This window comes from Lottia gigantea (assembly GCF_000327385.1).
Source record: "Lottia gigantea unplaced genomic scaffold LOTGIsca_10, whole genome shotgun sequence".
Lineage (NCBI taxonomy): Eukaryota > Metazoa > Mollusca > Gastropoda > Lottiidae > Lottia > Lottia gigantea.
The window spans coordinates 364,869-391,770 of NW_008706747.1; the positions used below are offsets into that span (position 1 = coordinate 364,869).

General features: G+C 36.0%; 3 protein-coding genes across 3 annotated transcripts; 1 reads left to right on the forward strand and 2 right to left on the reverse strand.

The window, feature by feature from the left end:
* The first annotated feature begins 4,099 nt into the window (after positions 1–4,099).
* Positions 4,100–5,834, forward strand: LOTGIDRAFT_229894 (hypothetical protein). The gene is made up of 4 exons (XM_009046032.1): positions 4,100–4,186; positions 4,731–4,814; positions 5,057–5,094; positions 5,466–5,834. Exons 1-4 carry the CDS (start codon positions 4,131–4,133, stop codon positions 5,507–5,509), a joined length of 222 nt encoding a protein of 73 aa, XP_009044280.1. The 5' UTR covers positions 4,100–4,130; the 3' UTR covers positions 5,510–5,834.
* A 560-nt stretch (positions 5,835–6,394) lies between these two features.
* Positions 6,395–7,483, reverse strand: LOTGIDRAFT_155994 (hypothetical protein; the record flags this gene model as incomplete). The annotated part of the gene is made up of 2 exons (XM_009046033.1): positions 6,395–6,433; positions 6,896–7,483. The coding sequence occupies 2 exons, from the start codon at positions 7,481–7,483 to the stop codon at positions 6,395–6,397; spliced, it is 627 nt and encodes a 208-aa protein (XP_009044281.1).
* A 1,295-nt stretch (positions 7,484–8,778) lies between these two features.
* LOTGIDRAFT_155995 (hypothetical protein) lies at positions 8,779–26,893 on the reverse strand (the record flags this gene model as incomplete). Its single annotated transcript, XM_009046034.1, has 26 exons — positions 8,779–9,698; positions 9,953–10,144; positions 10,183–10,341; positions 10,553–10,681; positions 10,917–11,040; positions 11,427–11,497; positions 11,993–12,214; positions 12,540–12,674; positions 13,105–13,252; positions 13,545–13,659; positions 13,976–14,053; positions 14,396–14,506; positions 15,030–15,129; positions 15,428–15,593; positions 15,822–16,017; positions 17,309–17,310; positions 20,240–20,361; positions 22,873–22,975; positions 23,439–23,626; positions 24,008–24,065; positions 24,518–24,645; positions 25,055–25,096; positions 25,416–25,529; positions 25,833–25,934; positions 26,494–26,563; positions 26,819–26,893. 26 exons carry the CDS (start codon positions 26,891–26,893, stop codon positions 8,779–8,781), a joined length of 3,870 nt encoding a protein of 1,289 aa, XP_009044282.1.
* Positions 26,894–26,902: the final 9 nt, after the last annotated feature.

Below are 26,902 nucleotides of genomic sequence, written 5' to 3' on the forward strand. Positions count from 1 at the left end.
AAGGAGGCTAAAGAGTCTCAAAGCAAACGTCATTTGCTGCCCATTGCTTTTCAGCATCTACCAAACTTTGTAGCGGATCTCACTAAACGCATGAAATATTATTACGGACAACGAAAAAATCGACCACGATTGAAAGATCGGCATGGATTTAGAGAAGAAAGGATTGTGATTTCTGATCCGAAAATTTTGGGATCCAAAGATTCCATATGGCATGCAAAAAATAAGCCAGAGAATCGAGGCAGTACCAGAGCTCCTTTCATTGAAAAAATTGAACCAATATCTCCTGTTAAAGTGGAGAAACCAAAAAAGGAAATGGTTGAAGAGATGATTTGCAAACCAGTTCCAAAGCCAGTGAAAATTCCTGAAAGAGTTCCAATCACAGACAAGTACAGTGACGGTACCTCCCAAGATTCGGAATCAGATTCTTTAGAAAACCCAGAAGTTCCACAGTTATCAGACAGTGTCTTCATGCAGCAGATTTCCACTCAAGCTGTAATGAACACACCTACTCTTCCATCGGAAAATATATTTTCATTCGTGCGTCGTGAATTAGGAGCAGACTCAAATAATCATTTAATGGGCATAACTCTTCTTCCAGCTGGTCACTATCCAGACAAGCGTAAGAAAAAAAGTTACGAAGAAAGCATCTATGACAAACTCTACACAAACGGTGCCACCTCGGAAGAAAACGATGAACATGATTACGGAGAAATTCCAACGCCTCAGAGATTAGGTCGTGCTTCACGAGCTTTGCCATTGTTTACATTGTCCAAGGAACAGAGCATGTCCACGTCATCCATATCAACCATGGACTCTTCCATTGGATCACCAACTCCTGAACTTTCCAGCATCAAACATAACTCAAATGTGTCCCAATCTACTCTTCAAGATTCACCAAAGACCTCAAGATCAAATCATCGTAATAAGGAACTGCCCAATATAAATGAACTGCAGAGACAGTTGCAATTCCTGCGACATCGTTCCGATTCCTCTTCCTCAAGTGTTACCTCTGAAGACTCTGCCACCAGGCATCAACGACTGGTTGAGGCACTAAGAGTGCAGAAATAGTGATCATTGTGTGTGCCTTTCCTTCTCACATTTTCTGTGGTACTATAACCATGATCTGAAGACATTTATAAGAAAATCATGTTGAATATGCTACCAATCAAATGCTATGTTCTTTATTTTACATGAGTTGAATGAGGTTCAAAGGGACATAATTCTGTTTAACATAACAGGCTTAAAGATGGGTTCCCTTATTTTCATGTATGAAAATAAAAATGCTAATACTTACATGAATAGAAAGTAGAGGCTTTCTTATGACTTGAAAAAATACCAGTTTGTCTCACATGTCCATAATTAATTCATAATTAGCTAAATTAGAAGAGAATTTCCAGCAGAATTCCAGTAAGTGGCCGATCAAGAAAGGTCAAAAAGTACATACATGGACATTTCTGATTGGTTAAAACTCTTAATTTTTTCATGAAATTTGGTGCTTAGGAATTTCGAAATTCAAGTTGGTGCTATCAATGTTACCGACAAAAAATTTAGAAAATCTCTTTATAATCCCTTTCAACCCTAGTGGCCAGTTTACCAGCATCACATTTACTCATCATACATCACTAAGTGACGTCACACAACGTTGACGTCATAGCATTTACTTATACTGTATTATATTACTTGGAGTTTAAGGTACATGTATATGACGTTTTATTTCATTTACACCCAGGGTTCAAAGGGCATTGAAGGGGTCAAGGTTTTTCTCCTCAATGTTTGAGATAATTGAAAATGAATTCACATTTTTGTGCTAATTTCCTCTGTTTTTTCCTCTGTCCAATTTAGCAGGCCAGTAAATTAAAAAAAAAGATTATTCCTTATCATTCTTATCTTGTCATATATATATGTACTGGTACCTAAGACGTTTTTTGTTTGTAATTCCATTGTTTTTGTTGTTGATAATTGTTTGTTAAAGGGATGTGGTTTCGAAATATTTGTGATACTAGCTGATTGAGCTCAATCTCAATTTCAACTATCTGTAACTTTTTTCAGGTTTTAAATTGGAAATTTAGTTCCTTAACAAACTAAGAAAAACTGTAGCATAGACAATGGATAAAATATTCCTACTGATTCCTTACGATACAAATTGTTGGATTTTGATTTTTATAAGTGATACAGATTTGCTTGTATGGGAAATATTTAACAACTATTACCCTTTAATCTTAAGGGAAGTCAGATTGCCATTCTTATAAGTGATACAGGTAACACTGTCCTGACACAATGTTTACATAGTCACATTTTGCCAATTATTTTTGTATGAGTTGAAATATCAACTCCCAAATACTACTGAGAGTCTTAGATTGTCTTTAAGTTGATGAAAATGTTAACCATTGAAAAATTAGTATTTGGAAAATATGATTTTACAGAAGGTAACTTTTCTTATGCTGTATCTTAGTAATGTGTTTTTTTTTTCTTTTGTGGGAACTTGTTACATTTTCCAACCCTCTCCTGTCTGTCTGTTCACCTAAGTGCTTGTAATAAGCCAAATGTTAACTTGTATTTTTTTTTTTTTTTTTGGCTTCAACTGATCAACTTTAAGGCATATTGCATGTTCACAATGTCAAGTTATTGCAGACTTATACCTTGACTGCAATGATCACCTTTCTTGTATTACAGAATGCAGCAATTGGATTGGATTAAACCTGTAAGCCGCCGAAAATCAGCGTCTTAACCGCCAGCTATTGCTGCCAGGTACCGTCTGTCTACTTTTTGAGCCAGCAGCTGCAGTGTTACTTCTGCCGGGGCTCACCAGGTGTCACTTCATACTGCGCAGTCATTTATATAACAGGACCTAAAAGTCATAGGGTCTTTTTCCTTTCAATTACATTTTTTTTTTTTTTTTAATATTGTTATGTTAAGTTTATTACTTAAAAGATTTAAGAAAAGTATTCTAATAGAAGTTGTTTTTTAAAGTTTGGATCTGTTTATTTTTTTTATATTAAGTTTGAGAAAAGGGATGTTGTTTCCTAACTTATTTGCCTTATGAAATGAACAAGTAATCATTTTTTAAAAAGATTTTATGTACTTTCTGACCACTGGTTTCTGAATTGAATTTTTTCTGTCATTTCACAATTGTTCAAAATTGAATTTTGTAACTAATGTACATAAAGAGTCTTTGAATGCATTAAAATGTTAACTTAAAAGTGTTCCTATTTTGTTACAAATTATCCATTTTTATGATTTCCAAATTTTCGATCTGCAATCATTGAAATCTTTGACAGAAACCTGTCCTTATTATAGAGGTTCTGATTAAATATTACTCTGGACATTACTTAAGATTGAGGGTTGGCTTAGATAGTCTTATGAATGCATTCTATCAATAGTTGCTCTTGGATTAGCAGCTTGGTCCGAAGTGTCTTTAATGTAGAGGTAACGAGTACATACTGTCCTCAATAGAAAGGCTTTACTACAAGCATCACTATGCTACTAAGGGGAAATTACTCTGTTTCACATTCAATATTTATTCATTGTGCATGTCTGCTGCAGACGAACTACATTTATAGATGAATGACATAGGCTTACGGAAGAATTATCAAAACCATATTTCAATTTCAAATTATTTTCTTCCAAATAAAGAAAATACGAAAATGTGCCTTTATTTAAAACCGTAGCCCCACATGTCGGATAGCAACTTCCGGTCAAAACAAAACGTGAGCATTTTCCATGTACTAATGCGAAATTTGTTATTCATTGCGTTTATCTCCTTTTGTGAGTTGACTTAAACGTTTCAGCTATCCTAGTAAACTGAACACGAAAATAATGACAAATGGGTTGAAATATTGAGAGGGAAAAGGAGGGGTGGGGGTGGTTGGGCATGGAATGGATCTATGCTTCAATGGATGTTCGATCACAATGTCGTAAGCTACCTTCTCGTCACGATCATTAGCCTATAGGTAAAAAAATTGGAATTAAATAGCCAAAATGAGCTAGCAACATCAGGGTAACATAATTTGCACACTGCCCTGCCCTTAGTAGGCTAATCTAGATTCATGGCATGGAGAACAAAAGTAAGATGTACAACTCAATTTCCTTTCATTTTCAGGTCATAAAGTGAACTCTTGATAGAAATCAAAATGCTAGAGATAACTTGTAATGACAGATTGGGGAAAAAAGTTAGAGTGAAGTGCAAGTATCCATTTGAATAGATTTTTGGGTGGGAGACAGGGTTGCACATAGGAACTGTAAGTTCTTCTTCGCTGAAGGTCCAGAATTCAAACCCATGTTTCCCCGGCACTGTTGCAGTTTCGACCCCTTTTCCTTCCATGGAAGGAAAAGTTGGAACTGTCTGAAATTTGCTGTGAATATTCAGGACATATATAAGTACCCCTCTGCCAAGTTTCAAATCGATAGCTCAACGGGAAGGAAAAGGGGTCGAAACTGCAACAGTGCCGGTGTGTGCTACAGGCTGAGCATGTTAAAATTAACTTCTTCAGGGAGGAAATCAGACCGTAGGCCAATGATGCTGTCCTGACAAAATGTTCCTCATTACACACTGTATGACATTTGTCCGATCAGGACTATACAAATTTGGACAATTGATTGGTAATATAGGTGAATTTCAGTTTAGTGTTGCTTAACTATTTTTTATGACAAAATTATTTTGATACCAGTTTAAAACTCCTGTGTTACTATTTTTTTTTTTGTGTTGAAAAAATTCCTTAACCCAATATTAGCATAGATGATACCATTGGTGATTTAAAGAAATTAATATCAGCACAGACTGGAACCAGAGCAGATAAAATAGTTCTTAAAAAATGGTAAGATAGCTAGATGATTCAGATTGCAAATTATTCGCTTGTGAATCATTAAGTGGCATCATGGGCTCAAAAACATGTGCCTTTTTGCATATTGTGTCACAAAGAATTGAAAAATACATAAGAACAAGTCATGCAAAATTGCAGGATCAATTACTCATTAGTTAATGACTCTTATTGAATTTTATTGTGTTATTTTAGCCAATTATTCAACAATATTCTGTTGATTTCTTTTGTTTTTTCAGGTACACAATATTTAAAGACCATATAACAGTGGGAGACTGTATCCTTTTCAATTTTAAATCAAAACTTTGGGTAACATATTTTACTTTTATTAGAAAATTGGGATGTTTTTTTTTTTAAATCCAAAAATTAGGGTAAGGTCTATACGTTGTATTTTCATGTTGAATATTTTAAGAAATTTTATTAGAAAGAGGTTTTTGAAAAGATTTGAATGTGGTGAAGACACTGATATCGTTGATTTGCTCTGTTCTAATTGTCGTAAGCCATAAATGGCCCCAACACATATCAAAATTTTAGTAAACCATCCCTTTAAAGCCACCAAAAATGGAACGATAAATTTATTTTGACTATGTCAAGCCATATTCTTGGATTTTTATTGTGCAATATCATTTTCCTTAATCCTTTAATTAGATGAAATACATGATGGAATGAACCTTGAACTTTACTATCAGTGACCTTCACCTTTTGTATGTCATCCTCATCCTTCATTCTTATTGGTTAATCAACATCATGTGATCATTGGACAATTTGTGAATGAATGAACAAAAGACATTGCTTGACATCCTTGCAGTCTTAAGTAAAAGTTTTGCAAATTCAACTTGAATTTGGAAAGAAAATATGTTTCAAAAATATGTTGTGGAAAAATTAGGTCAAAGGTCAAAGTTGAAATAATTTGCATATGTACAGATGTCAAGGACTTACAGATGAACTACAGCAAATGACAAGCAGGAATGTTGAAAATATCTTTATAAAACTTTGTAAATAAACTTTTATCTATTATTTCTTATATTTTCATGCTCTCTCATGGTGGGCCAGAAATCCCCCCCCCCCCCCTTTATCCAAACTCCACTGGACCAGAGCAGTTTCAGTAATGCTTAAAGGAATTGTAAAGAGGTTTTATAAATTTTGTATGTGTATTAGGGACAATGATAGCATCAATTTGCGTCATTCCAATTTTCAATCAGACATCTGTGGTTCCTGCAATTCAGTGTTTTATGAGGTGATATGAAGCAAATTTTGCAGGGGTGACGTCATAAAACACTAAGTTGTAGTGGAATGACAGGAAACGCAGACGTCTGTTTGAAAATGGAATGGTGTAAATTGATGCTATCAGTGTCCCCTATACGCATATGAAATTTAGAATTCTTCTTTACAATGCCTTTAATGTTGAAGTTCGAAACATCTAACCTCATACATCCAATCCTAATTCATGATGGAGACACTGTAAAAAAGGGTTGGTTTGTCAAAAGTGACTCCCATCTTTTGTATGGAACCAGATGGCAAATCAAACCAACACACACTAAAGTTGAAAAAGTTAAAGAATTTACTGAAATTAGTCTTTAGTTATGAGATTTTATCTCTCGATTTTTGATGAACATCTGAAATTTAAAAAAGAAAATTACTAGTTACTAAGGATTGTGTTTCATAGACAACAGTGAAAATGCTTTATAGGAAGTTAGTCCGTATCCCAGGCTAGAATATAAGCAAAAGTTGCGGTCTAGACGGAAATCAGCGGGAGGATGTAGTCGCTTTACCAGTCACTCGTAGAAGTATACCCTCAAATTACTTGTGTTTCTCTTCTTCACAATGTCAAGCTGTTACAAAGTTGACGAACTTCGTACGTATACCTTGAATGCAAAAGCCACCAGTCATGTATTATGGATTTGATTGGATTGTTCGCTAACGAATACAGCCAATCAGAGACCTCGACAGACTGTGCACATTGTGGCTTGCGTACAATCCAATCAAATAGCTACATTTACAAACTGTGACTATTGGAGACAAAGTGTGTATTAGCTTCGTATTCTTAGAATAAGGCTGAAGATAGCCTACCCACCTACCTTAGACAATCTGTGTAGAAATTTCATTTTGGACGTTCTAGACGAAACTCGTTCTTCGTCTCGCAGCTGACGGTTTACGTTTGTTTTCCTCTTTTCAAAATTGTCAATAGCCTTGTTCAGGGCTTCCTGATTTTTCTCCAGGTATTTTATGTAGGCAACATTTAAAGTTTTATTATGTAAGGACTTCTGCAAGGAAGCCTGGCATCTCTGGATTTCATTTGCAGACGTATGGAGATAGTTCCTGAAGCATTCCGATCGTCTGACTCCGGCGTCTTGTCCTACTTCCGCTTTTGGTGGCTTTGGCAACCTCACTTCGTCGCCATTGGTTGCCGACATAAGACACCCCTTTTCTATCTTTAGATCCGCTTTGTGGTTTGTAGTGTCAGTACTTTGCTTATGCTTATCCCTGGCTACATAGGGTCGCTTATCGTTGACAGGCATAGGATTTGCCCCTGATTGGTCCCGCCCCGGAATCCGAGGCGATGACAACGTTAAACTCGATCGTTCGGGTGAGTTTATACTACTAGATCTGGCCTTAGTAGCAGTTTCACCTTCGGACTTACTTGACAGATCGGAACTCGTGTTCATTCTGGAATATAATTTAACGAATTTGAAACTAGAGACTCTGTGATAAAGACAGAGTCCTTCGGAATGAAAAAGGGTACTAAAAACGGATCTTGAGGGCATTCTCCTTGTTAGAAATCACCCACAAATGGGGCTTGGGGTAATTCTCTCAGGTCAGGAAAAAATGGAATTTAGTGACTTCTGTGCTAGGGTTCGCCAGAACTCCCCAGCTCAGTAGATAGAATCCTAAAATATATATCAAATTATCATTTAGTCCCACCAAAAGTATGACTGAGATGGTTTGTTTAGCTTATGTGCCATTACCATTGCATCCGTCCTGAGGCAGATGGTTTATCCAAAACACGCGTCGGCACCATGGGAAGAGCTGTCCATTACATTTGTCAACAATAATTTACCTTTCACAGTTCACGCCAACCTATAAGTGTCTTGTCTCTGAGGCGAAACGTCCGATACAAGTTCTCTACTGGATATGACGACGTTATACCACTGTTGACATCACAATAGGATTGACGATGCCCCTTGAGTCACTAGGTATCTGTCTACCAGGCCAAACCTCGTGGCATTGACCCTTTCCCAGAATCTTATTATTCAGGTGTATTTCCCTCTAATAGATAGTGGTCCATGGTTCTGATCGTGGTCGCCGCGTGAAAGTCTAATGCCATTAAATTGGTCTTCTTTACTCTTGATTCCAGTCGACCAAGCTGTAAATGGGTACTGATACTGATAATCCGGGAAAGATAAATGACAAGAGGTTTGACCAAGGACCGACTGGTAGTAAGGATCACCACGAACCTTAGTTGTTATCCCACTTTTTGCAATTTTCTTGTGAACGATGAGTGAACAGTGTATTTAAAGAGTATGTCACCTTTAGGGAAGAAATGGTTTTATTAATGATAGAAAACTTGTTAGATTACAAAGAAATATCCCAGAAAGAAACGAAATTGTAATGAAATATATTGTCATACAATAGACGTCAAAATATCTCAAATAAAGCAAAACATGTCAATCAAATGTCAAAATCTTTCAAACACAGAGTCAATCAAATAATTCAAAACCTTTCCAAAAACATGCCAATCAAATTGGTCAAAATATATTAATAAAAAAATAACATGTGTCAAATAAATCATAACATGTCAATCAAATATCACAATATGTCAATCAAATACATGATCAACAGGAGCTTTGATGGATCCTGTTGATGTTTTGAGGTTTAGCAGTGTAACCTCAATCTCTGAAGCTTCTAGAGCGTCTTCAAATGCACCCCTTTACATCCACTGCGTCGTCACTGATTGACCAGATCATGTGAAGTAGCTAGTGTCTTCAAACATCTCTCGCCTTCTTTCAGATTCAGGATTTTCAATATCACCTGCTTCTCGGTTTATGAAAGGGTTTGGTCCAACCCATGTTTGATACTTGTCATCTTCACTGTATTCCTCGGATGGATTTGCTTCATCTCCAATCGGTGGGCTTGGAATATCTTTCGCGTTTTTGTTTCCCACCCAACCCCTTCGAAACTCTTTGGAATACTTGTGATCACTGTTTAACGTCAGTGTCCTTCGGGTCGTCCCGTGTTCACGAACATTCAGAATTTCAGTATTGTCCTTATGATTGAGCGTTAAAACTTGTAAGCTGGATTGAACAAGGTTTGGGTCTTCTTCGTGGTTAATGCGTAAAATATTGGTCTGTCCAGGTCGTGGATTTTGATCAGACGGTGATTGATCTGGGGATTGTGTTCTCGATGTGATGTTCCTAATATTTTCGATGTTCTCATCCTTCGTTTTTTCGATGTTCACTGTTCTTTGGTCATTTTGGTCGAAGTTAGAAATGCTGTGATTTGATCCTTCATCACTGGAATTTCTTTTAGGATTCGAAAACTCACAACCCGTCTCTTTGATCCCTAGCTCAGAATCACCCATATTGGCCTTTGTGTTTCGTGAACCAGCATTGTCATCAGCGTCTTTATCAAATTCTTCCTTCTGTTCCAAAAGCTTCTCATCGGAAACCCTTCCTTTGTCTAAATCTTCCCCTTCAATGCGCTGTTGCTTTTTTAATTGAAGGTATGCTTCGACCTTCTCTAAAGCTTCTTCGATGTTGGACACCTGTTCCACTCCCCACTTGAGATCTGTTGGTATGTCCATGACCCCATCTCTGTCTAACTTTGCCTGTATCACCAACCTTAAACATTGTTTGTAGTCTGTCCGCTGGAGAATTTCATCATCTGGAATATATGAATGCATATGTAAAACGCATATAAAAATACTACAATGTCAAAATTCAAAATATTCAAATACAAAATTAACGTGAACGGTCGTCTCTTGAAAATAAGGCTGTGGTACTTTGCTTTAGTACACGGTTCAAAGAGCAAGACAACATCAAAGTTCTCTAGAACACCTGATAGCACTCGCTACTAAATTGGACTACATTACTCGAACATTTCGAGGGTGAAATTCATTTGATATTTTACAAACGTACCAAAAAGTGACCAGGCCTCGGTTCCATCAACAATAGGACGAATCCATCTCGAAGGTCTTGCATCTAAATCTGTAGCTTCCGGTGGATAAACCGTCAATAATATATCAATTACCTCCCTTTTATTCAAAGGGCGACAAACATCTAATATTCCCGGAGTTATCTGCCTTGATTTCCCATCAGCCTGGTCACTTCCTATTAATGAAAGGGAGATAATAAGTAAAGTTATTTACCAGAAAATAATAATGGCGCTGGTCTAAGATGGTGAATGGATGGGTCGATGTCTGTTGCTTGCGGCGGATATAGAGTAAAGACGATGTCCATCACCTCGGATTTGTACAGGCCTTCCTTCTGGATGCGTGGTAACATTTGATGACAGAAGGCACAACACACTGAAATAGTTACAGAATCGTTTCAGCGCACGGGTTTTCATGAACTAAGGGGCTTCCCTATCTTGTTGGTGTATGCGTGCTAAATGCTGGATTTGCTGGTTTAATTGTGAGCGATACGGTGGGATGCTTAAGTGCTGAATTATACTTTCAAGTGCTAGGACTAGATTATAGAGGTAACTCGGTGTTAGACGCCACAGACCAAAGAACTTACCCATGCACATACGATCGTGGACGAGGTTTCTGAACTGACTAAGGCATGAATAATCTGTACATATTTTAACGTGGTCTGGACTTCCACCAATATATTCTAGTTGTTCTTTATCTACCGTGTGACCAACTCCTAAAAAAAATACACATTTGTATATGGACACATCGAAAACCTACTCTATACTTTGCTACCGAGATGCAATGAATGTCTTAGAAATCCGAGGAACTTACACATTAAATAATAAAAAAAAATGCCAATCACTAAGTGAAAATAGCCCTCGTTTCATAATTTGAAGTCCCCCCCCCCCACTCCTTCCGTAACCTTCCACTATTATAGTGTCCATTGGGCATGCTCAAAGTTCTCTTACCTATAGCAAATATATCAATATTTTCATCACGTGCTAATCTCGCTTCGCGTCTGGTACCATCAGGATCGGGGGATTTCCCGTCTGTTAAAATCACCGCGATCTTCTGAACACCAGGTCGCGAAGACTAAAATTAACAAAAACAAGGGTTGAAGTCTTGCAGATTATTCAATTTTTAATATATTTTCGTTCTGTGTTTTCTTACACATTCCACATTTTGATTCCCAAAACCCTGTTTAAACAATGGAATAAAAAAATGAAAGAAAACGAAAAATTTAGAAATGGTCTTGAAGTCACTGTATTGTTGTACTTTTCTCTGAAAACAAGCCGTCTTCATTAGCCCACATGGTGCAGAGAAGTAGGACAAAAAACTCCGTTCATTTCATTTCTGAAAGCAAGTTTTATTGCGTATGATATTTCTTCAGAAAGCCTAGTAACACTTAATATTTGAGTTTGTCATCATTATTTTCTTTTAGGGCGTTCACACGAGGGAGTATTTTATTTACAATGTACCTTGAATAATTGCCTCATCATCTTCAGAGCTAAGTCAGTTCTTGTTAATCCATTTTTAAACTGAAGCGAATCTAAAATTCATCAAAAAAACAATTCACATTCACAATATTTTTTTGATCACCTCCTTAGGCTCACTGATGATTACTTCTTTAGGTGTTAGGGCACCAAACCGGCGACTAGAAGCATTTTCTAAGTTTAAGGAGGATTCGACTCCACAGGACAATGTAACGTGCTACCGGCAAAGCGACAATATTCCACCCCAGAGGAAGTTTACACATTCCACAAGTTGTTCAAGATTTGAGCCAGGTATGGGAGCGCATAAGTGAACTCATCTGTAGATACAAGAATCCGGTCAACTATCAGTATCATCAAGATCGTTGGTGTGAGCATTTTCTTCGCCAGAATGTGTTGCAGAATTTAGATACTTAGAGAGGAGACTCAAGCGAGGGAAAAGACAAATCATCATTCACATCTGATCTTTGAAGGCCACAGAAGACGATTAAGCAAGTACTCATCCTCAAAAATTTGTAAACGGTTATCACTTAACCGGAAGTCACGAAACTTACCCATTGCGTTCTTGACCTCTTCAAGGTTTTTAAATTTGGTCAGTCCGAAACAGTGAAACACACTTTCATTATAAGGCACCACACCTACTCGAACTCTATCTGGAGCCACCTCGAAACCCTGGACTACATCTTTAACAAAATTCACCTGATGCTGGAAATTCACTGGACCGAAACTTGCCGAACAATCCAGCACAAAGACCACTTCAGCTGTATTTAGCGAACCTGGAAGTAGAAAAGTGTTGATTAAGTTGTCCATCAGTCTTGTGGAGTCTCCAACAGGTATGCCGAATTGACAAACCCATTCGTAGCATTCGGCTCAACCTCGGCCAATGTTCGTTAATTTCAGTAAGTAGCTAGCAGCATTCTAGTCCTGAAGTTGATACAGGGCCAATCGTAGAAGACATTAAGTGTCCTAGAAGGTGGAAGGTCGAGCGTGGTATGACTCACCAGCCATTAATACGGGTTAACATCATGTACCCTGTAAATGAGTTTACTTACCCAATTTGCTGAAAATAATGATGATTACAGAAAATAGAACGGTCCTTACCTCTAAATATAGTGTTGAAGGCACGAGTTATGTCCCCTTCAGTAGGATAGAGATCACACCTCCGAAAGAATTCTGGTAAATCCAATTTTTCCATTTTCTCCCATCGAGACATTTTATGAAACACTTGTTCACATTCTACAAAGAAACGAAATTCTTAGAAACCCAAAGCACTCCAAGTCCGATCCCGTGTGACTATGTGCCTGGAATCAGGATGGGAAACACAAAAATAATACTGAAGGCAAAGGAGCGTGATAATAATCCTGTCCGAAGCAGCAGTTGCGTTCACTGAAGGAGTAGTTCTCCATCTATTTTTAGAGGCGGTTACTTTCAATGAGCTCCGAAGTCTTTGCCACGAACGCGTTCTATATTTTCAACAGGTGAGTTTGTCAATTAAGTTCCGAAGCTTCAGTTGCGGTTACTTACAAGACACTTATCAGCAATGGTTTCTTTCTTCCATGAACTACGGTTCATAGTAACGTCCATCAATTTGGCTTCCCATTATATGACAATATATATAGGCAATATATTTGGTATTCCAAAAAAGAAAATTTTGCTTCTGACTTACTTTCCCTAAAATGGACGTATTCTGAAACTTCCTTTAAGTTGAATCTACAAGAGTTATCCATGACACCGTATCTAGATTTTATCCTGATGATGGTTTCTCTGTAATCCTGGATAAATCCCCACCACGTCATACTCAATCCTCGTAACACCTGAAACGGGAACGTTCCTCTTTAAGAAATTTGATCATAAGTGTGCTTATTCTTGGATTAATCATCATTTTACTTGATAAGCTTGAAAAAGAAATTTTCCAGACAAAAGGAAATCCATAAAGAGCCAACATCTTCCTGGTCGCTCCATTGGACAAAATGAACTGTTTACGATATTTGTGGGCTTTCTCAACGTAAAAATGTAAAATACTTTATGAACTGGCGAATCGACATACTATATAGACTAGCTGAGTGGACTCAAGAGGTGTTCGAAGGGTAAGCAACAATCATTTACCTGGTGTCGTAATTCCTTGATAGCCTTTCTGATCAACCATCCTCGAACTTGTCGCTGTATTTCTATTGCACAAACATGTCGCCTTTGTTTTAAAAGTAGTTCTGCATTGTATGCCCTGAAAGAGTATCATTCCTTATTAACTCAGTAGGAAACAGGAATCCGAGCAAATCAGAAGTTGCACATTGAGGGAATATTTATCAATGCAGAAACTTTCGATATTACAAACAGATAGCAATACAGAATTTTATGGACATTTGTTAACTTTTAACTGAGCTAAATTTGTGACTATAGGACCATTGAGATTGGTTAAGTGTACGGTGCAGAAAGTGTACATCTTGTCTTTAATCCCGCTATTTGTATAGACAAATGTCGGTTTTCTTCTGGAGATTAATGAAAGTTTAATCTGAGGCATGTATAAGAGTTCAACTTACGCAAATAGTTCTGCATGTGGTCTCTCGTCACTGTTTTTTCTTTCTTTTCGTTCTGTGATCTCTTTTCTTTTTAAACATCTAGAAAATTTTACAATTTAGTTTAGGAAGGATCTAGCCAGTTCTTACTGTCTATGGTTTTAACTATAGACCTTTCTCGTACAGATGTACTATTCGGTTATCCGCCCTTGTCGTTAGGTGTCGCTTCATTCGGCCGCCATTAAGGTACTGAAGAGCGGGAAAAATTATTGTTTACGTTGACAAATTTAATCACATTCATTGACGTTTGGCGTTCTTTAGAACCTTAAAGGCGGCGATCACGTGACGTCCAACATGGCGCTATCCGTTATTAATGCAATATGCACCTAATGTCACCAATACGCAATAAATACCATGAAATAACGTTAGGATAATAAGACCTACCTGGTTGGAAGTGGTGTTTTTAGTTTATCTAGTCTCCATAGTTTATACTCATTTTCCCACAGCCATGTTGCAGGTGGGGGTATTGGGTCTGGCTTTGATGTTTTATCTTTTCTATGATAAAGGATTCAAAATTGACTCGAATCATATTAGCAATACAGTATAAACAGAGTGAAGATAGGTTGACAAGCAAATGTGAAGTGATATCATGTGCTTCGAATATCTACTTAAGACATGTTATGATTAAATGAGACTATTATTCCATCTTAGTTATCAATGTTTCCTATTCCTTTTACAGTGCATGTTGTCATTGTACACAAACATTCCAGTCCGTTGAGATTTTGTATAGATTATGAAAAACATATTCTGAAAATACTGAGATACAAATACAAATAGCATGTCAGAAGTCTCCAAGTTCATTAAATTTACGTTATGATCTCCAAAGCGGCTTATGGCATATGCAGAAGATACAGTTGAGAGTAACAAATTATTGTTCTGTAACTATGCGATAGTTAGCTATGCTTTCTTGTCTAACAATGCGCTATTGGGATCATGTGCATGTGGTGTACAGTTAATGGATTTTGACATTCTAAGTCCTGCGCAAAAGTGGGAGAATAAATCGTGCTCAGGTACATACCTTATTTCATAAATGGAACCGTATTTGGGGTTAGCGACATAACGTTTAGGTTTATACTCCATCCATTTATCTTTAGGTGCTATCTTGGAATAATGAATCTCTGAAAAAATGAATATTATTGACTAAGATGCAACTTCTATAGTTTTGAAGCATTTTAGAATTTTGCGAAATAGTGTTTGGTATAATCAATAGAAGATTGTCATCCTGTGTTTTAATTCGGTCAATTTAAATCTATGGGTTTTTTAAGAAACGGGTCGACCATTACCACACAGAAGGACCTTGATTTACATTTCTTTTACTTCAATTTGGGCCCATGCTTTGACGGATTCAGAACCTGGATAACCAAGGATACACCAATACATGTGTTGTAGCAGGCAAAGCGACTGTATATTACCTACCAATGTGTTTATCTGTGTTGTCACTCAGTTTCGGAACCTTTTCCCGCCACGGTCTGTTGACACTGTTGAGTTTTTTGTTACCATGGTTACGATGTAAAGACCTAGGCGGCGCTACTGGTGAAGGCGAGACCCGACATCTTTGAAGTGGAGGTAGAATTCTCGTAGACTGGAATAACAAAAATGACGATAAGAGCATGCACTAGATTCCTCCATGGACGTATTAAATCTGGGAAAGGCCATTGAGAAGAAAGAAGTGAAGCCAGAGATCAACTGGTATTTTTACCAATACAAAAATAAAATGTTATTGTTTTACATTGATGGGAAGCCTTGACTTCAATGGAAGAAAGGGTTTTGCAGTTTCCATGCAGCCAGACACTCCGCCCTATATACTGACCTTCAGGGCATCTCCAACACCGTGATCTCTTCTCCTCAGACCACTATCTATTCTGGAGGTCACCTGACTCAGATCAAGAGGTTTCTGTCCGTCAGGAGAATCTCTGTTACCATGGGAACAGGTCTTCTGTACCCAGCTCTTCTGGAAGAGGGCATGTCTCTGCATCAACTGGGTTTCGTTCATTGTTTCTGTGAATCTGAAATGTTTAAAAGCATTTTCTACATGTTCGTTATTCAAACTGATCCTTGTCAAAGCAGACATTACAAATGAAATGAATGGAGTTTTACGTCCTACTTTTCTGCACCATGACGGCTAATGAAGACGGTAAAGCAGACACTACAATGATCACCAACACAAAAGAGGTTCTTGCATTATTGATCTAGCTGAAATTGACTACTGCAGCCAATTTCGTCAATTGTTATAGTATGCACTGTTTTGACTTTAATGGGGTTGTAAGAAGGTATTCTAAACTTATGCATCGGGGACGCTGATTGGCGATATTCTCATTTTCAATCAGATGTTTGTGCCTATTTCAGTTCCTTCAAAACTAAGCCTTTTATGACGTCACTATAGCAAATAGCTGACAATAATATTTGTGGTAGTGACGTCAACGTTTTAGTGCCATTACAGACGTCTGATTGGAAATTGGAACGGGTACAAATTGATGCTATCAATGTCCCCGATATCTTTACAATCTCTTAAGAGACAATGGCTCAATCTTTGCCGAAACTTTCAAATATATCTGGAGATGACAAGAATTCCAGAATTGGAAAATTTCCAAGCCAAGTTTTAACTTGAACGATGCCTGGAGGGAAAACAGGTTATATTCGTGTATTTACAGATATGAGATAAATACATTGTTTACATTATTAATGTTTACTAATGATGTCTATTGATTCCATCGATTTTTAGTGATAAATTCCATATGACAAATAATATGACTGTGTTGATTTAGATGTTTGGTGCCAAAACTATGCTTGAAGGCGTTACTGGGCTTCAAAATTTTACAGAATCTACTAAAAAATTTTACCACTAAATGTGTTATTTTTTTAAACTTAAAGCGCACATACCCCTTTTACTTTTGTGAGGGACAAAAAACGTTTAATTGGCGATCTTTAGAATGAATTTTAAAGATGGTTTTCCTTATTTTTTGAAAAAGAGGATGGCCCGGATTTGCCCCCACCCCCACTTTCAAAATTTTTACCAATTTACATATTGATAGAATAGCCTGTGCCCTCAGAACTTCAAAAATTTCGAAAATTTCGCTAAATCCGATGACACATTGAACCTACTGTTTCTAATGATGACAAAATGAATTTCTAGATGATGACAATCCTAGATGGAGCACTCTTTTGAAATGAAATTGTGAAACTAACCTCCAAACAATTATGAAACTAACCTCCAAAAATGTTGAAACTAACCTCCAAAAATTGTGAAACTAACCTCCAACAATGTTGAAACTAGCTTTCAAAAATTTGGAAACTAACCTCTACAAATTTTGAGAATTACGTTAAATCCAATGACACATAGATACATTTGTTTCTAACGATGACAACTCAATATTATGAATTCATAATTGATTTATTTAACCCATTCATTGCCATAGCAAATCGATCGCGTCTTTTATGCTTTTTATTCTTCATCCTTTTGTTTTTGAAGTCCACATCAACCAGTGATGCTTACATTCTATCATTTCTACTAGCCTCGATTAATAAGTTCTTTTAGAATTATGAATTATTGAATAATCTTAATAAGTAAACAAATGGAGTGAGACGAAATCGTTCTGTCAAGAGACCTTCTTCAACAAAGCAACGGGTTTTTCCAAAAAATATTTGTAAAAGGAGTTTGGTAGAGCGGAATATTATCTGAAAATGTTGCCATCTCTTCCAATTGACGTTAATTCTTGTTGACAAATGTCAGTTAGCATGAGTCATAAAAACCCATGCATAGTTGTAGCATGAAAATGGAAATATGATTTGTGATATGGTTTTTTTATTCGTGAATCGTTTCTCTGTCAAGTTCAGCATTTCACGTTATACTGATTGGGAAGGAAAACCACCGCAAATCCCAAGTCGCAAACCACTGCAAATCCCAAGGTCGCCAGAACCCCAACCGCAAACATAAATAATCAACTCAAAACTGTTCGATAAAAATTAATCCAAAGCCAAAATTCATAAGGAATTACATCTTTAAGGAGAACAAAATAAAGGGACAACATACCTTTAAGATGTGGGCACGAAAGACTGTTAATCCTAACAAGATTCAGCTAATCCATAAAATGATAACAGAATTAATAAAATCAACGCTCTATCGGAGATTTTGCTGTGAACGTTCTAGCTAGTCCGTATCAAAATGAGTTAATCGTTTCTATTTCAGAGTTTAACCCAGACGTTCAACAGCAGGACACCGATTCCGGATCAAATAGGTGTTAATTCAATTGTCGTTAATTAGCTGATGGCGATCTCGATAGCCAATCAATGGCTATTGTCTTCCAACCATCAGAAACCGTAGTTGGTGCGGTTAATTGTATGCAAAAGTGTTAATTTCGGTGTCCTTGGACCGATCGTTCTACTTTTCCGTAAGATAGTCAAGACAGTATGATTGTTGAATATGAATATACAGAGCGTTAATTGGGTAGTTATGTTATATTGTAACCCACTGACGGTTATCGACACTAAACTAAGTATCTGTATTGTTTAATCAACAACTATTGATCAATCCACAACCCGCACCCTCCCCGCCCCCTCGTGGGTTCCGATTCAAGTGATACCGAAGCTGGCTCCTTATTTTGGGAGTCTTACTAGTGGCGGTTTTGCGGTTGGGGGAGGAAGGTTGCCAAAACAAGTAGTTCAGAGGTAACCTTTTTCATAACCGTAAAAGGTAATCATGGTCACCCCTGATGCACTGTCAGGCCGGTATTCAGACTACTCGGAGGGGCAAGTAATATATCCGGAGGGGCAATGGTGTATGTTGCAGTAATAGAATTGATTGGTTGTCGCGATTATTTTTCGCGGGAGTGGGGGGCATTGTAATTACGGGTCTCTGCACAAGGTAAACCATGGGCCATGTGGACTCTGTTGGGCAGCACGAAGAGAAAGAAAAATACAACATAATACTTAGTTTCAGTTCAAGATAGGTATATTTAATATCTACATAAACATCATCAACAGATCCATAGTATACATCAATAGTCCAGAATAATCCAGCCTTTGATAGTCCGAGTCCGACTGTTTTAAACTTCAGTCGGTCACGATAGTCAAGAACAGTCCAGCTTCTTATAGAGTAGAATCCGAGTCCGCCTGTTTTAGACTTCAGTCGGTCACAGTAGTCCAGAACAAGCAAGCCTCTGATAGAGTACAGTCAGAGTCAGTATGTCTAGACTTCAGTGGTCGCAGTAGTCCAGAATAAGCAAGCCTCTGAAAGAATAGTCCAGAACAGTCCAGAACAGTCCAGCCAGCAAAATGTCATTACTTGACTATAAAATAGAGCAGTAATTAATATATATACAAAACATCGAAAGCATGAAAATATCATGAAATATAAAAAATACCATTTATATTTATATATATATATATAAATATCATAATAAAAACTATATTATTGATACAAAAACAAAACAATAACTCAATACAAATCAACTCAATACAAGTACAAATCAACTCAATACAAATACAAATTGATTTACAAAATCAACTTAAAGGTGTATAGTCGTCTAAATATTAGCTGTCTTGGCTGATTGAGCTAAAAATTAGCTAACCGTACCACTTTTCAAAATTGAATCTGACATCAGGGTTAGTCTGCCTTTAGTCAATTTCAGAGGGTTATTTACATTCTCACACATATTCCCAGATATTGCTTTTAGAAATATAAATAACGATCTAAATTGTAACTGATATCAGATTCTCTTTCTGAAAGGTGATACAGATAGCTTGAATTAATCTCTTTCAGCTTGTAAAGTAAATATCAAAACAACCCTATCTTTTAATTACAAAAATTAGTATTTCTCTACAAAAACTAAAGGATTAAAATAAAAACTAAAATAAATATGTTAATACATGTAATAAAATAATTAAAAATAAAATACCACAGTTAAAGGGACAGGTGTGCCATTTTGGGGGATGATTTTGACCTTGCATATATGTAAATAGTCTTCAGAAGTACTAGAAATGTACGAAAATCACATAATTCCTTTAAAAAATACTTCGAACTAGGAATTTTACTCACTATTTCTATATATCACAGAGTATCTTAAATTGATGAGTCGTCATTTTAACATTCAAACGCAGATAATTCTGGACACACATGGATTTGAAGGCTTAAATTTCGACAGTGAGCTGTGAACACTATTACTGATTAACTCAGCTACAAAATTCCATTTTCTGAGACTAAAGTACAATTGGTCAAAAAAAATGGCCTACCTGTCCCTTTAATGGTCTTACGCCAAAAGTGTTTCTTTTCAAAATCAATTCTAAATATACATAGACCAGCAATAAATTCACCATCTCGGCAATAATATAATTTAAAATCAGTAACGCCAATCCTTCAAAAATAAAATATTAATACATCACAAATATAATATAAAACAATGTCATTAACTTAAAATAATGAAATATATTTAAAAAAAAAAACAATTGATAATGCTTAAATAATTATATATCTTTCATAGATTGCACAATGTTCATTTTGTTCACAGTTGGAATTTACTTAGCATGTTTCACATTTTGAACAAAAGCTATTTAAACAATTAATTCTAGAAAATTAATTAAATTTCTTTTATAATTTTTCAGATTTCTAAAACCATTCATGAATTTCTTTATAAATAATCGTAATTATCAACAACAAAAATCCCAATTCTTAAAAAAATCCTAATTCTTAAAAAAAATTCTAATTCTTAAAAAAATTCTAATTCCAAATCCTAATTCTTAAAAAAAATTCTAATTCTTAAAAAAATCCTAATTCCAAATCCTAATTCTTAAAAAAAATCCTAATTCCAAATCCTAATTCTTAAAAAAATCCTAATTCTTAATTCTAAAAAAAAAATTCTAATTCTTAAAAAAAAAAAATTTCAACCATAGTAAGAAGCTAAATTCCTTATCAAATCTATTCTATAAAAAAATAATCAATTTCTAACAGTCACTAACTCAGAAGAAATTCTGATAAAAATAAAATATCCAACTTTCCATAACAAATTTTAGAGTCGTACGACATGGCAAAATATATATATAAAACTGAGATTAATAAAATTCCAACAGAAATAGCCATTTTCACAATATCATAAAAAATACAGATCTAAAGGTTTTGCTTCAAGTTGTCTTCAGATTTAAACAGCTAGTGAATAGTCCAAGCAAAGCAAAAATCTTGGTCAAGTCTTATAGCAGTAACTGCCAGTGTCTCAACTAGACGAGTTGGGGCTCGTGGACTTAAGATGGTTGGGGCACCTCCCCTGGTGCATTCTCCTACATTCTGAGATTCTCTGTAAGTAAATTCAGAGTCTTTTATTGGAAGATTTTAAAAAATTCAATCTGTAGATAATGCTATTTCATTCATTTTTATATTTTGTATTTTGTATTTTTTTCTGGGGTTGTGAGCCCCTAGGGGTTAGTTCCCACTGAGGGTTGGTGCCCCTGAGGGTTGGTTTCCACTGAGGGTTGGTTCCCATTGAGGGTTGGTTTCCACTGAGGGTTGGTTTCCACTGAGGGTTGGTTCCCACTGAGGGTTGGTGCCCCCTGATGATTGGTGCTCACTGAGGGTTGGTGGACTTGATTCAACCAGTCCCCAAGTTAGTTGAGCCACTGGTAACCACTATTAACTGGTAACCGCTATCAACTGGTAACCGCTATCAACTGGTAACCGTTATCAACGGGTAACTGCTATCAACTGGTAACTGCTATCAAATGGTAACCGCTATAAAGTAGTAACCGCTATCAACTGGTAACCGCTATCAACTGGTAACCGCTATCAACTGGTAACAGCTATCAACTTGTAACCGCTATCAACTGGTAACTGCTATCAAATGGTAACCATTTACAATATATATAGAAATAAATTAACACATCCCGATAAATATGCCATATTTCATGAGATCTTTTTTCAAATTTACAATAGAAAATAAAGAGTTGAAAAACCCAATAGCAGAGTGATATACTAATAAAAAGATAGTTTCGCTGTAGAGTTTCGATTATATACAATATGAGCTATGTCCTAAAAAATAACTTACAAAGTCAACCTTCTCTGTCTTATTATAAATTACAAAAATATTGTCCAAAACACAGTCACAAATATCCTGCTTTAAAGGGATTTTAAAGAGGTTCTTTAAAAATTGTATATATATCGGGGACACTGAAAGCATCAACTTGCACCATTCCAATTGTTAGTCAGACGTCTGTGGTTCTTGTAATTCCACTAAAACTTTGTATTATAAGACGTCAATAGCAGCTTGTGCAACAGGGATGTCATAAAACGCTTACTTTTGGTAGAATTACAAGAACCACGGACGTCTGATTGAAAATTGGAACAGTGCAAATTGATGCTATCAGTGTTCCTGATACACAAAAAAAGTTTACAAAAACTTTTACAATGCCTTTAACAAAGGTTCTAGGTGTCTTCCATGCCTTACCCTTTGATCCAATGAGTCACTGTTCTCCTCATCATCGCAGAGGTTAAGCCTTCCAACCTGTTGTTAGCAGCCAATCGGAAAGCTTCATTCACGATGTGCATGAGCAATGGATTGTTACTCCGTCTCTGCGTTACTTTTTTCTCAAGAGTGAAGCCATGTTGATAGTCAAGAACGCTATCAAGTGACTTTTTTAGGGTTAGTTACGGATGGTCATATCTTGTGGCCATGGCAATTTAAAAATAGCGACTTCTTCAAAATCACTATATCGAATAAAAAATCAACTGGATCAAATCAAGTGACAAAATATCGTCTTATGAGATCAAAGGATAATTGCCCAAGACTCTTAACTCCCTTCAAACATCAAAACGAGTCACAAAAAATTCTAAAAAAGATCACAAAATCGGCTGTATAAAAAATCTTCAGTCTATTTCTTACTCTTCCCGCGATAATTAAATAATATATTCTCCCACTCAGTGCTGCCATCTGGTAGATTAGAAATATTCGTGATGTAAAATGACGGAGCATTTGGATCATCAGCCTGAAAAAAAAGTACGAATCAAATTGATCTGATTTCAATATGAAATGGAGTTTTATGCTGTTCTTTTTCGCAAGAGTTTGGTCTTACAATGACAGTCAACATCAGGCAGTGTGCAATGGGGCATTAGCAGTGGCATTAGGTTCCCCTTTTAAAAATTCCAACAGTTGAGGGATCTTTGAAAAACAGTCTGTAGCACAAAGAACCTTTGGAATATTGTCCTTAAGCAAATGAATAGGTGTCAATCAAACAGTATCACGTTCAAAATTGTCCCTTCTATTCCTCTCTCCGCCATTTTGAATTTTGTCTATCCTACCTATTTTTCTGCACACACGAAATGCATTCTGAACATGTTTCAAATTGCAAACTTCCTGTTGATTCCAGGAAATCTGAACAGCAGAACTCACCATTAGCGCCATCTTGTATGAAACAAGCTTATGATCAACAGCCTTGACCTTGACCTTACCTGAATATCATTGATCATCTCCAAGGTAACAGCCAGCATATATTCACATTGTTCACTTTTTAAGGGGAGATAAGTCTGAGGTTTATGATGTATTAATTCTAAACAGTATGTAAGAGTATTGTCCCTTAGATCTAAACGAAAACTGAACACTTGAAACCACTGAACACTGAATTCTGTTTTTGTATCTTCTGAAAAAAAGAAATTGAAAAATCAAAGAATTACTTGGGAAACACTATAAAATCACTTAGATTTTAGAATTTACGTAGTGAGAGCCGACATCCTCGGAAGCACTGGTACAGGCATCAGAAATTTTCTTACCTTGAGAGGGATTCGAACAGACACCTTGCAATCCAATTCACTACTGACTGAGTAATTCTAGACTTAGGTTTGTCAACTTAGAAGTCCTTTCAGAGAGACCGCAAGGATATTAACTTTTGATAGTAAACAAAACTAGCAAAACATATGGTATGCTCTTCACAGAAACACTCTTCAACTGTGTCTGTCAATTCAGCAGCACTTTCAGAGAGTCCACAAGGCTAATATAGTTAGACGTTTACAAGGAAACTAACCTGATATAAGTTTTAAACCATATTGAGATATATCTACACTATATGATGTCTGTGGTAACTGAAACAGAATTTATAAAAAAGTCATGAGGTTTTCAAAACTATTTAAGTGTATCAGATAGTTTTAGCTGTATTGTCTACTAGTTATTACTTACGTTGACTATAGTTTTAGCTGTATTGTCTACTAGTTATTACTTACGTTGACTATAGTTTTAGCTGTATTGTCTACTAGTTATTACTTACGTTGACTATAGTTTTAGCTGTATTGTCTACTAGTTATTACTTACGTTGACTATAGTTTTAGCTGTATTGTCTACTAGTTATTACTTACGTTGACTATAGTTTTAGCTGTATTGTCTACTAGTTATTACTTACGTTGACTATAGTTTTAGCTGTATTGTCTACTAGTTATTACTTACGTTGACTATAGTTTTAGCTGTATTGTCCACTAGCTTATAGTACTTATGTTGACTATAGTTTTAGCTGTATTGTCCACTAGCTTATAGTACTTACGTTGACTATAGTTTTAGCTGTATTGTCTACCAGTTGACAGCTGTTAACTGTTAATGAATCGTAGCCTGGTATAGTATGACAAATAGATAAATACTGTTCTACTGCTAAAAACTCAGGATCTAAACAATCTGCAAATAAACAAATGATAAATTGTAATGATTGCCTACCAGCCAAAAGTTTATATGGAGGCCAAAGATTGCCAAAATGCAACTTGCAAAATTTAGAAATTAGAATATGTCATCACGAGTGAACAATAAGATCTATCTTTCTGAAACCTAAAACATCGATGCCAAAACTTCAACAGACTGAATCTTGAAAAACTTCATGTTGTTTATAAATTTATATGGAACACAAAGACTGCCATATTTCAATATCCTTTTTTAACAAAAAAGCTATTTGACAAGAGATTAAGTCATTAGGTAAACTATATCAAAAGTAATTCATAAAATATGGAAGCCAAAAGCAGTTGCATGTAAATTCAGTTTTTCATATTCCACTCTGCTCTTCCATATTTTCATTAGATGAAAACCTGCCTACCTTCTAGACTAGCTAACTGATCAGGGGTGGGCTTTAATCTACCTACAAAAACAGAAATTTGAACATTTTATTGGTGAGGCAGCTAAAAATAGTTATTACTTTTTCATACTTACTTATAGAGACAAAGGTGTAATAATGAAATATAGGCCAAGGGCAATAACTCTAAAAAAGTTAATGTGATCTAATGAACAAGGTCAATGTCTGAGAAATCAAGATATGCATTTATGAAAAAGGGCAATTACTCACCAATCCTAACATAAGGCAAATGAACAAGGGCAATAATGTTTATATCAAGAAACAAGGCAGAGGACAAACACTCACTCATTCTAATATTAAAAACTTAACAAGGGCAATAACTCACCAATGCTTATGTCATGTTGAGCTTGATGAAAGAATAATTGAGCAATAACCGGGTTAGTTTTTATTAATCTCTTCTCTGTTTTTAAACAGAAACACCATTTTTTAAAATATACACCTGAAGGTACAAAAAATAATAAAACAATTTTCAGGAAATGAGGGATTAATCTAATCTGATATTCAAATTATCAAAAACAAATTGTTTTGTTTTGTGGGTTTCTTTTGTACTGTCTTCACTAACTATCAAAGATCTGACCAAATTGTTTTTGTTATAAGTCATAAAAATATTCAGCTAATCAAATAATTACTACATGTGCGAAAGGACACACACTTGACAAACTCAATAGCAGAGAGGTATAAGGTTACTATACTATCTAACAAAGCCTTGCCATAAAATGTTGGGAGGAATAATGAGTCTGACCTTTAACTGGAAGCAGTAATTCATCTGAAAATTTAAACTTTTTAAGAGGTTTTTCATCTCCTAGCAACAGACCAAAATATCTCTGCTGTTTTCTGTCAATACCTGAAAAATATTCCTGGCATAATGCAACATTTGATAGTTTGATTTAATGTTGATGGATTGTCAATGTTGTATAGCTTATTGCATCATAAAGCTAACTCGGAGCTGTCAGGGATTTGTTTCGCAATTTATAATACATTTAGGCCATCAGTGTCACTTTTCAGAATAGAGATTCAACATCAGGTGATGGCGGTATAACACATGAAGTTTTTTTAACCGTTTGTAATAACTTTGAGCTGTTATTTATGCATGAGCTAAACCCTGTGCTCTTAAAGAATTTTCATATTCTGCTTCTCTTGAGCATGGAAAAAGCGTTTAATAGTTCAGATGGGACAATAAGCGAAGACCATGTGTGATACAGGCTGTGCACGTTAAAGACTTCTCAACAAATGGAAATCGATAAGGAGCAGGCTAACGCCAGTGTCCTGCCAAATTTTCCTCATTACATCCTGCATGGCGTTTCCTGTCTTCATTAGCCCACATGGTGCAGAAAAGTAGGATGTAAAACTCCATTCATTTCATTATTTTTTTTTTCTCTTAAGCACAGATAAACTGAGCCTACCTTTCATTTCACAGATCTTTTTGATAATAAAATCTACTTTCACTTCATCACAGACACTTGGTACTGTCAGCTGGAATAAATAAAATGTTTTTTAAGGATTCACATATGTTTTCCTCCCCCTTGATGGGTAGTTTCTTATCCTGCATCAAATCTATCAGCACAAACAAAGATTCATGGAATAAAACTTAAAGGACTGTTAATCAGATCCTCAAACATTACGCCCTACCCTTAATCTCGTCATATTGACAGCATAAAGGGAGAATTATGGGTTGACACCTCCTCAAATTTCTGAAAAAGTAAAAACAAACACAAATTCCGAGCATACCCTCATTAATTCTGGAGTTTTCCCAATATCAAAGATCTCAACGACAGCCAGACTTTGTAGTTCGGTCGCCTCCATCTTTAAATT

What these genes read in the sequence shown, in the direction of transcription:
- LOTGIDRAFT_229894 (XM_009046032.1), top strand. Translation starts at nt 4,131, where the DNA reads ATGCTAGAGATAACTTGTAATGACAGATTGGGGAAAAAAGTTAGAGTG. An exon ending in AAAATAGTTCTTAAAAAATG is followed by an intron (nt 4,815 to 5,056) that starts GTAAGATAGCTA and finishes TTGTTTTTTCAG; the next exon opens with GTACACAATATTTAAAGACC. An exon ending in CCATATAACAGTGGGAGACT is followed by an intron (nt 5,095 to 5,465) that starts GTATCCTTTTCA and finishes TCCTTTAATTAG; the next exon opens with ATGAAATACATGATGGAATG.